We start from the raw sequence: 11,380 nt of genomic DNA, 5'->3' as shown, positions 1-11,380 counted from the left end.
TCCTCTTCAGACTCACGCAACACATGCAATGACACTGAATGCAGGAAGATCACAGGCCAGGGGGTGGAAAGTCTTGCGGATCCAGTGGTGGTGTAAGCATCTTAGCGCTGGCGTGGGTCTCCACGTGGCGCCCCCAGCTCCAGGACTCTGGCTTCATCAGCATAGCTCCATGTGTCTTGTCAACAGGAATGTGAAGCAAAGAGCATGTGCTTCCCGCCTCCAGGGAGGAAGACAGGAGATCCCAGATTCCTCAGGAGAAGGCCATGCCCACAGAGAGGCCTCATTGGCTATGACCTGATTGACAGGCTAGACTCCACCCCTTCACTCAAGTTGACAGGAGAGTATGTAGCTGCCCCAGCAAGTTCATGGGAAAGATGGCTGTCCGTCGCCAGGTTTACAGTCCTTACAAGCCCGGACCAGTTGGCTCTCCGTGCACTCCATCACCCTGCAGCTGGGCGATCCTTGGGAGATCACCTATGACTCACGACGATGACGGGAGGTTCAAAATCCTTAGCCTGACCTACACACGGTCCCTGAGCACATTCCCGCCCAGCTGAGCTGCTTCTGCTGCTTCGACCTCCAAGGCCTCTGTGCTCCTTGTCGCGCCTGATTGGCATGCCAGCGCCCTCCCCGGGCTCCCGCCAGCTCTGGGGTAGAGTTGAGCAGCATCGATGGGCAGCACCTGCCCATCCTCCCGTAGACTGTCTTCCGTCTCCCTGGATGCCCTCGTGGTGGTTTTGTGTCGGGGGCTTTCTTACAGTCGCAGCCATCCACTTACTTGGGTGCGGGTTGCTAGATGGGCTGTCTCCCCACAACTCTGCGAGCTCCCGAGGGCAGGTCTCATGGCTGTTCCACTGTATTCCAATCGCCAGCGTCCACCCCGTACCTGGGAAACACTCTCAAGGGCTGGTTTGTGGTTGGTGTCCGCAGGTTTCCTACCTGGGCCGGGTGCCGAAGTGACACTGTTTCTCCCTCTCCTCCCCGCTGCCCTCCCCGAGTCGAGGAGTGACACAGCGGCCAGGGGAGTTGGGGTCTTCCCCATCAGGTTCCACAGTTCTAACTCTGGAGCTCGTCCTGCACCGCCCCTACCCCCTCCTCTTCCGGTATCGCGATAGCCTACTCACCAACCTCCTCCCTCCGCGAGCTCCCCAGCCTCCGAGAAACCTGAGCTTGTCGTTTCCCCACCCACATGCCTTTGGAAGCGCTCCATTTTCTGTCGGAAAAAGACCAATACATTTGTTTGCAAGTAACTCAAGGCCTTATGGTCTGTCCCCAGCCTGCCCTTTCCCTCTGTCCTTTTCACCCTAGCCACACAGAGCTCTCGGCCGCCCCCTGCACCGCATGTGCCTGCGTGCCTCTGGGCATCCATGCTCACCCTTCCTACATGCTTATCCCTCGGCCAGTGCTCAGCCTTCAGCTCCGATGCTGGTTCTCCGGGAAGCCTCCCGCTCCTCAGATCGATGCAGATCCTCCTCCCCGGAGCATGGAATGCCCTTGGTGTTCCTAGCTCCGCTAAGCCTAGAGGAGGCTGGTGGCTAGCTATCTGTTGATCACTCACCAGCGGCTCTTTCTGGAGAGAGAAGTCTTGTTTCAATTTTGTTGACCCCCCACCCCGCTCAGCTGCCTACATCTCCAGTCCCCCAAGCCAGCATTGACACTAACCATGGGCTTTGCTTTCTAGCAGATCGGAAAAGCTTCTGCACCATCCACAGCACAGGCTATTTGAAAAGCTGGCCGCCCACCAAGATGGGGCTGGATGAAGACAACGAGCCGGACAATGAAGGGTGTAACCTCAGCTGCCTGGTCGCCATCGGGCGGCTGCATTCTCACGTCGTCCCGCAGCCGGTGAACGGGGAAATCCGGGTGAAATCCATGGAGTACGTTTCTCGACACGCAGTCGACGGGAAGTTCGTGTTTGTAGACCAGAGGTAGGACTCCGAGTGTGACCCCTGGCGGTATCGGGGAGGATTGTTCAGCACCCAGCAAAGCAGAGGAAGGCGAGGGGGCCACCACGTTGGCTGTTTATGGATAAAGTGCTGGGCCTTGGGTTAAAAATAAATCAGTGAGAAGGATCATAAACACAGAGCCTCTGTGTGCCCTTCTGTGGCACGTAGAGCCATGTAGTGGGTTTGCTCCCCAAGAGAGAAATAGTGGGCAGAGCATGTTCCCTGAATCAACAGAGCGCCCCCGGACTGGGATCTGGAAGGCAGGCCGTGGAAAAGAGGATCTCGCTGCGTTGTCCGCAGTCCTTGCTGGCCACCTCCGGCTACTTAGACTGAGTTTCGTTACATTAAGTACAGATAAAAACTTCACTCCTGAGGGTCCCCAGTAGCTGAGCCGCGCGTGGCCAGCAGTGCAGACAGAGACCGGTGCTGTGGGCGCAGCAGGTGCTGTTGGACAGCACATTTCTAGTTCCGCCTTCTCACTCCATGCATGTGGAGGCTGAGGACTGGCTGAAGAATGGCCCACTCCCGGATTCACAGCGGATGGGTAGATGTGGGAGAAGGGCCCAGATGCTTCTAATTCTCCACTGCCCACCCTGCTCTCTCTTAAGACTCCTCAAACCACTCACTCACTGCTATTGAGCTGATTCCGACTCTACGCGACCCTATAGAACAGGGTCGAACTGCCCCTGTGGATTTCAGAGCCTGGAACTCTGAAAGGGAATAGAAAGCCTGGTTTTCGCCCGCCGAGCGGCTGGTGGTTTCAAACTGTTGGCCTTGAGGTTAACAGCCTAACACATCACTCCCAACACCATCACAGGCTGAACAAGGCCTCTGGTATTGGAGGTAGCCTCTAAATGTCAGGCAAGGAGGCAGATCCTACTTGGGACCCTCATGACCGTGGGAACTGGAGCAGGTGTGATTTTCCTGAGTGGAAAGCAGCCCCTCTGCGTGGGGTGTGGGTTTCCACGCCGCCTGATCGCCCTCGTGTGGCCACCACTGTACAACCTCCTAACAGGTGCTTGCTTGTGATCACAGCCCCGTGGGAAGGCTTCTTTGCGCTGTCTTCCCTGCCTTCGTAGCCTTGATAAAATCCAGGTGCCCAAACATCCACGTAAACTCTCTGAAAAATCCACCCCAGTTTGTGTTTTCGGTGGTGGCGGCTTAATGTTTTGTAGTTTTAAGCGTAGTAGCACGCTTCATCTGCTAGGAAATTGCTATTAATCATGCTAATGGCTTTACCTCTTTTTCAAAAACCTCCCTTTTAGGGCAACAGCTATTTTGGCATATCTACCGCAAGAGCTTTTAGGCACTTCATGTTACGAGTATTTTCACCAAGATGACATCGGCCACCTCGCAGAATGTCACCGGCAAGGTAAGCCGGTGTGTGCAGAGGCTCTTAGGTCGGAAGCCGTGCACTGCTTCTACACAGCCCACAGAGCCCTCGGGAGAAACCCACCCCGGGCAGGGTGGGAGGCCGCCGGCCGGGTGCTCCAGGGCCCTCTTGGTCCCCTGCCCCACCCAGCACTTGTCTGTGCTTCGACCAGAGCCGCTTCTGCAAGACGGAGCTGCCCCTGTAAAGTCTGAGCAGGGCCTGAACGGACTGTTTCCCAGGAGCCAGCCAGAGAAGGCAACAGCCATGCTCATGGTCTCTCTGCATTCTCAGTTTTACAGACGAGAGAAAAGATTACGACGGACTGCTATAAGTTTAAGATCAAGGACGGGTCCTTCATCACATTACGGAGTCGGTGGTTCAGTTTCATGAACCCGTGGACCAAGGAAGTAGAGTACATTGTCTCCACCAACACCGTTGTTTTGTAAGTGCTTCTGCCCAGATGCTCCCTTGCTTTCAAGAGAAATGCAGTGGGCTCCTGACTTGGGGAGGGGGCCAGGGCAGTACCCCCATCACATTCTGTAAGGCCACCCTGCCATTCTCCTGGGAAGCCGAAGTGAGCGCCCCATTCTCCTGCCCTGCAGGCCGCAACCCAAGTCGTGGAACTGGCATTCTGCAGGCCTGCTTTCAGTGCCCTGGAGGGGTGGCTGGGCCAGGCTGAGGGTGGGTGGGTATCCATGCCCCTCAGGCTGGAGGCCTGAGCATGGGCTGGCCTCTCACCTGCTAGGCAAAATGGAGGAAGTCACGTCTCTTCTGGACAGGCCTTTGGCCCATGGCTCCTTCCACAGTGTCCAAACCCCTCTTCCGGTTCAAGGGCCAAGGCCCCTGCTGGGGGCGGAGGTCCCGTGTGCTCCAGGCTGCCCAGAGAGGAGGTGCCACGCCCCACATGAAGCCCACCCCATCAGGGAGTCAGACCAAGGCCGGCTGCTGCCCATCAGGTCACTGAACGGCAAGGAGAAGCTGTTCTGTCCCTGGGCAGGGACTTTGTTTTCTGGCCCGTCCCAGTCCCCAGTGGACACCGGATATCTCGACCAAAGGTTAACAGTGCTCAGCCCTGAGCAGGCTGACTGACATGCCCTCATTGCTGGAATGTTCACAGAGTCAACGGCCTGGAAGGCGGGGACCCCAGCTTCCCACAGCTCACAGCATCCCCCCACAGCATGGACAGCATGCTGCCGTCTGGAGAAGGTAACTATGGGTCACACACCATCCCCGAGGGGCAGGGCTCTACGGGACGAGGGAAGCCCCCAGAGGATGCTGTATTGACTTGGCCTGAGCACCTAGGACACTGCCACCTCACTCTCTGTCCAGCCTGGACTACTGGGAACGTTTCTTTCAGTTTTTGTGTTTCTGCCTTTTCTGAGGCTGCCTGGTCCCTGGAAGACCTTAAAATCGCAAACTCCACTTTCCTCTTCTGAGCCGCCAGGGGTTGTGGTGGGAAGGGCTATTTGGTGAAGGCCATGCCCAGCGGGCGCCCTCCTCTCCACACCTGTTCTCCTGTGGGGCTGCACCTGCCTGCGTGGCTTACGCCCCCCCGCCCCCCCCCTCCAGCAGCGACCCACATAGCCACATCTCCAGCCCAGACCAGCATTGATTCACTGTCTCCCAAACTGATTCTCTGCCCTGAGAAACCTCAACTCCTCCCCCTCCCCATCCCCCATCATAGCTAAACCCGAAGCCCTGGCCCATCACTCCCTCACATGCCCCACCCTTCCTCGTGTGCTGCCCCGCTGGTTGCAGATACGTTCCTAGCTCCAACTGTATTCTCCCACACCTTGCCTACCTCTCCAGTGAATTCTCCATGCAGTGCACTGGCTGGTTAGCCAACTCTCGCCCAGGGCCTGGTCTGTGAAGTCCTTGGATGGTCCTTAACCTCTTCTTGGTACTGTATAGCGCTCCTATGCTGTCCCGGACCCTCATGATCTGTTGGCGGCACCAGTCTGTCTAGTGTCATCTGTCATCCCCTTCCCAATGAATTCCTTGGAGCAATAGCCCGAGTTTTGTCCTGCCTCAGTGCTTCCGACAGAATGGTCACTGTGCCTGGAATGGCCTCCCTCTCTTCCTAGCTAATGCTTACTCTTCCCTCAACACTCATGTCAGAGCTCACCTCGCCCAGAAGCTGTGTCTGTTCCAACAGGAGGTAGGGTCCTGTGCTTACCTGTGAGACCAGTCATTGTCCCTCTGTATGCCCCCACCAAGACTGTGTGCTCCCTGAGGGCAGGGCTGGCCCTGTTGCACAGCTCCAAGTGTGAAATGTGCTGCTGGGTAAGCGTGGGCCCAGTGCCTGTGGCAAGTCAGATGCTTTACTTTGATGGGTGGTCCTGGGAAGAAATGAGCCTCTCCCTGCTAGAATGCCTTCGAGCCTCACTTCCTGCCAAACTGTAGCTCTGGTGCCCCTTCAAGGCCCAGCTTTGAGGTTGAACTTCAAGTGGATCATGGGATGAGCTGGTTTCAATCTTACATATGATATAATTTCTGCCTCAGTCTCCCTTTCCCACTCTTAAGATTCCTTTGTTGTAGGTGGCCCAAAGAGGACCCACCCAACTGTTCCAGGGATCCCAGGGGGCACCAGGGCTGGGGCTGGAAAAATAGGACGAATGATTGCTGAGGAAATCATGGAGATCCACAGGTAAGTACTGCCTTCCACCGGTCCCTTAAACCGTGGTTCTCAACCTCAGGCAGCCTTGTTCCCAGATGGTTGTCAGTGGCGACATTTCTGGTGTCACAGCGGGCTAGGAAAGTCCTGCCAAGCGGTCAGCTCAGCATCCTACAACCACTGGCAGTCCCCACGACAAGGAAGGGCCTGCCGCCAAATGGCAATAAGTGCCGAAGTGGAGAAACCATAGAGGCTAAAAACCCCCCTGGATGGAGTTGGACGGCTTTCCCTCCAAGGTGCAGCACTGCTAGTACTCGGTGCACGGCGCCAGGAGCCTCACCCAGAGCAGCTGGATCTTAATGCTACAGGCCTGCAGGCGCAGAGCTCGGACTGAGAGGCGTCTGGCCCTTAGCAAAGCATTAGCTGCCTCCAGTCAACAAGCTGTCTTGGGTGAATAGTAGGGACTAAGCCGACCAGTTGCTGAGAGAGACAGCTGTCTCGAAAGAGGAGATTGGAAATGGTCCCACCGAGGTTTGAACCGACCACGTTTTGGCTTCTGTTGGCTTACACCATAAAAGGGAAGCAAAATCCATCACCCAAAGATTGGGTTAGGATCGGGCGGGTCCTCATGAAGGTGCCTGAACAGAGCATGCTCTGTAGCAAAGGCTCACCCGCGGTCTGAAGTCTTAATGAACAGTTGGTTGCGAAGGCAGCAACCTTGCTATGCCCGTTTGAGTTTGGGGAATGCAGACTCGCTGGGACGTAATCATAGAGGAGGCGGAGAAGCAGCCTACTGTCCCCTGCCCCGCTGGGCTGATGGTTTTGGAGGCTGGTCATTTTCCTGTTGGCCAGGTTGGGCCAGTGGTAGCTCAGTTCTGTTGCCAGCCCAGAGGGAGTGATGGATGTGGCTGGGCTGCCTGGCTCTGCTGCGAGAAGGAAATGGGGCAGGATGTCACAACGATCAGTTTGTGGCCAGTCCCTGCCTGCTCTCTCCACTGCTTGAGACCAGCTAAGACCACTCTGAAGGTGCTGGACCTTGAGGATGGGATCGTCCTTGAGGAGAGACGTGTTTCCTCTCTGACAGTAGGAAACGAGAACACGTGGGCTGAAGCAAACAAGGGTTTGAGTTCCATCTTGAGAGGCAGACAGGGGCTTTGCTGTAAAGGGGGTGAGGGGTCATTCCCTCTTGAAGAGCCAGGCACACCCCTAGCTGGCATGTTCAAGGTCCAGAAGCAGGCCACCTAACTGGGCAGCCTTGTGACAGTGCTAAGATGATGCAGAGTGGTTGGAATGAAAGAAACTTCTAGAGCCTTACTCGCCGTGGGGGTGGGTGCTGAGTGAGGCAGTGTGAAGCACCGGGGAAACTGGGTTGTCGTGTAGGACAGATGAGGGAGGACTGTTTGATAACCCCAGAGTGGGGGACGGGGGCTCTCCTACAGAGTGACGTCATCTAAGAGACATCAGGACTGACTGGGTCTTTGAGGCTGAGAGAAGGAAGGATGAAACAGCCATTCTAGAAAGCATCTGGGAAAACAGTAGCTTCATAGACATGCGTAAGAAAAGGGGAGAGGGAGGCACTCCCAATTTTTCAGTCCGTAATTAGTAGCCATCTCAGTGTGATCAACCCCCTCCTCCCCCAAACTGACAGCCATCGAGGCGATTCTGACTCACAGCAACCCTATAGGACAGGGTAGACCTGCTCCTGTGAGTTTCCAAGGCTGTAACTCTCTTTTTTTTTTAACATTTTATTAGGGGCTCATACAACTCTTACCACAATCCATACACACATCAATTGTGTAAAGCGCATTTGTACTTCATTCTCAAAACATTTTCTCTCCACTTAAACCCCCGACATTAGGTCCTCATTTTTCCCCTCCCTCCCCGCTCCCCCCTCCCTCACGAGCCCTTGATAGTTTATAAATGGGTATTTTGTCATATCTTGCCCTGTCCGACGTCTCCCTTCACCCACTTTTCGGTTGTCTGTCCCCCAGGGAGGAGGTCACATATCGTTCCTTGTAATCGGCTCCTTCCAAGGCTGTAACTCTTGATGGGAGTAGAAAGCCTTGTCTGTCTCCCTCAAAGCAGCCAGTGGTTTCAAACTGCTGACCTTAGAGCCACTAGGGCTCCTTCCTGTGTGTGCTCCCTGACCTCCCAGAGCTTATTGTCCAGGACAGCACAAAAGCTTGCTTGCTCACAGATCTCCAGAATGAGGCAGCAAGGACCATAAACCAAGCCAGCTGGGCAGTGGAGGCTGGGTCCCTGGGCGACCACAGGCGGCAGCCATCCATCTAGGACAGCGGTTCTCAACCTTCCTAATGCCACAAACCTTTCATACAGTTCCTCATGTTGTGGTGACCCACCACCCCCAACCATAAAATTATTTTCATTGCTACTTCACCACTGTCATTTTGCTACTCTTATGAATCGGGCGACCCCTGTGAAAGGGTCATTCCACACCCCCAGGTTGAGAACTGCTGATCTGGGAGCCGGCACCCACCCCACCACCGCCGTCCTCTCCATGAACTCTAGCTCTAGTGCTAACTCACTGCTTCCTTCCCTGTGGCACTTCCGCGCCGGCAGAAGTTCACATGGATTCTTCTCGCTGTCAGCTCCTGAGACACGCTAGCTAGCTAGCTGAGGAAGGCCTGGACCCATTTTCTGTCACCTGCTGCCCTAGAGGCTGTATAGGCTTCCGACTGTGCTCGGTCTGACAGAGCCACTTGGGCCTGGAACTCTGCATTCCCTGGGATCGGTACATAAGCTACAGTGTTGGAAGGGAAAAGGATGAATCCTCTGCTGTGCAGCTGTTTTCGGTAGCAAAGATTGAGTTTGAGCTTCCGAGCTCCTGTCCACCCCTGAGATCAAAGTTCCATAGGGAAGTAGGTCTCTGACCACTTACTTGAAATTCTCCAAACTAAAGTGCAAACCTACACCAAGGGCTTGGTAGGAGATGCAGATCCACATTCTAGACCAGGGCCTGTGGGCCAAGTCCAGCTTACCACCCGTGCCTGTCAATAAGGTTGTATTGGAACACAGACACATTCATTCATTCATTTCAGACTGCAGTCAGTAGCAGAGTGGAGTCATCGCAGCACACCCACGATGAATCACCTGCAAAGCCCTGGCCCCTTATAGAAAGCCGGTTGCCAACCCTTATCGGAGCTCTTCTCACCCCTACCCCTCACTGAACAGGAAAGGCGCCGGCACTCACTCCTGTGTTTCCCGACAGGATAAGAGGGTCATCGCCTTCCAGCTGTGGCTCGAGCCCGCTGAACATCACCAGTACTCCTCCCCCGGAGGCCTCCTCTCCAGGAGGCAAGAAGGTAAGGCTGATGACTCGTAGGCGAAGGCCCTCCTGCACCCAGAGCCCCTGTCCCACATTTGGCCATGTGGGGGGAGCATAGAATCGCCGTCGTAAAGGGACCCTGGTAACAGTAGAAGGTTCCTCTGCTGTTCTCCTCCTTGAAGGAAGCGCACCGGCGAGTCTGGGCACAGAGCACCCTGTGTGGCGAGGGAGGCGTACTGGCCGCCACCGCCACAGGGGACTGACCCATGCCAGTAGGGGAGGCTGAAAGAAGAACGCGCTTCAAGATTGGGGAGCTGTGAGTTCAAGAGTCCCCACAAGGGAAGGATTGATAAGCTCTCCACACAGAAGAGGCTCTGCGCTCTCTGCCGGCAGTTTCCATGGGAGAACGTATCCTGGGCACCTGGCGCAGCCCCGGAGTTCGGAGTGCCCCTCAAAGGGCTTCGGCAGCCGCAGAGTGCTCAGGGCCCACATTATTCACTGGTTCCTGAGCCGCAGTGGCAGTGGCACAAGTATGAGACGCTGGCTGGAGGAGTACAGAAACCATGGACGCTTTCATTTTTGCCAGAGTGCAAGCCTCAGCCCAAGTTCATTGTGAATCAAATGTGCATAGTACCCCATTCCCTTACAGGGTATTAGGACGGCTGAAGGGCCAGCACCTTTACATAGGAAGTCCACCTTCCTCACCTACCAGAACATACACAATGTTTGTCATGTACTTAGGTGGGACCCCCAGGGTACAAGCTGTGTCAAATCAAACGCAGGCCAGTGGTCTGCAAGCCCTGGCCCCTCAGCGCTCCAGCGTCTGGGAGCTGTGGGCCTGTGGGCATCAGGGAAGGGCAAGGAGAGGTCCGGAGTGCCGCTCTCTCCCAGGGCAGCTTTGCTCTATCGACGAATCTTCTGCAAGTTCATGTGATCGGGTGTCTCTCTTCACCCGCCAAAGATTGAAAGTCACTACACGCTATTGTATAAATGGAGTACGGCAGACCTGTTTTGAGGCCTGGCTTGGCCACGTGACAGTTCTTCAGCCTCAGTTATCGTTCTGATAGGTAGACTGAGGATTAATACTAGCTGTGAAGGTGCCCAGCCTTTGGTGACAACTTGGAAAACATCGCTGGATGGAGTCTGGACTAGGTATCCCTGCCCCCACTTGCAGCATACGCCCTTAGCTGTTCTGTGGCACCCTGCTGGGTCTCTCCTCCCAAACCAAATTCTCCGTCTCCTTAGGGTGGTCTCCCTTTCACCGCCTCTCATCTTAGCTCCTGCGCCCTGGATTTCCTGGTACCACCAAAAACCCCACAGTAGGTCGTCCCCGACACACAGTGGGGTTCCACTCCAACTCCCTTATAGTCAGCTCCGATGTGAGCCAGACACTTTTCATTCATATTGCTTTTCATTATGACTATCTTTATAAGTCCCTTTTTAAACATCTGTGAGTGAGTATCTGAGGTAGATAATAGCACATTATTCACTGAAATAATGTATGTAGTACATACAAGATTTACTAAAAAGAGAAAGAAAGATGGTTCTGTGTGTGGTTCGTCGTAACTGGAGTAAGCCCTAATTGAGGACGACCTGCATGTTCTGAATGGTTATCACTCCACAATAAAAACCAAGCTCACTCCCATCAAGTCGATGCTTCCCGAGAGCAACGCTGTAGGCAGGGCACAACGGCACTGTAACTCTTACAGGAGGAGAAAGCCTGGGTGTCTTTCCCCCAAGGAGTGGCTGGTGGTTTGGAACCGCTGACCTGGCAGCTCTATGCCTGATGTACAACCACCTCACCACCGAAGGGTACTTTCACTCCAGCATAGTGATGGAAGTATTCCTCAAGTACAAGCTCTTACCTGATCCTCCCGATTTTATAGGTGGCAAAATCTAGGCTCCCAAAGGTGAAATGACTGGCCCAGCATTTGTTAGTACGTGTGGGAGCCACACTAGAATCCACACTTCCCAACAAATGCTGGGCCAGTCATTTCACACTGTACTCTTCTGAGGCTTTCACATCAGCAAGCACCACAACTCCACTGTCTGCATCACAAAGGCCCAAGTATCTCTGAGGTAGTCATGACATTTTTCGACTTACACAAAGGGGTCAGGGAGAAGAAATTCTGGACCTATCCTTTCGTGAGTTTTCAGCAGCA

General features: G+C 54.8%; 1 protein-coding gene across 8 annotated transcripts in view; it reads left to right on the top strand.

The window, feature by feature from the left end:
* The window catches only part of ARNTL (aryl hydrocarbon receptor nuclear translocator like), a 132,270-nt gene that overhangs the window by 115,292 nt on the left and 5,598 nt on the right, over nucleotides 1-11,380 (top strand). For 6 of the 8 annotated variants that reach the window (XM_045291126.1, XM_045291131.1, XM_045291127.1 and 3 more), the window contains 6 exons: nucleotides 1,682-1,928; nucleotides 3,212-3,318; nucleotides 3,610-3,760; nucleotides 4,436-4,524; nucleotides 5,857-5,965; nucleotides 9,162-9,255. In XM_045291126.1, the coding sequence (XP_045147061.1) occupies nucleotides 1,682-1,928; nucleotides 3,212-3,318; nucleotides 3,610-3,760; nucleotides 4,436-4,524; nucleotides 5,857-5,965; nucleotides 9,162-9,255 (797 nt within the window). The remainder of the gene's footprint in view (nucleotides 1-1,681; nucleotides 1,929-3,211; nucleotides 3,319-3,609; nucleotides 3,761-4,435; nucleotides 4,525-5,856; nucleotides 5,966-9,161; nucleotides 9,256-11,380) is intronic. The other 2 variants (XM_045291128.1, XM_004711551.3) reach the window with 1 other exon arrangement.

Source organism: Echinops telfairi, unplaced genomic scaffold, assembly GCF_000313985.2.
Source record: "Echinops telfairi isolate 266 unplaced genomic scaffold, ASM31398v2 ScPeMD7_60;HRSCAF=208, whole genome shotgun sequence".
NCBI classification, from domain to species: domain Eukaryota; kingdom Metazoa; phylum Chordata; class Mammalia; order Afrosoricida; family Tenrecidae; genus Echinops; species Echinops telfairi.
This window is presented reverse-complemented; position numbering and strand designations above follow the sequence as displayed.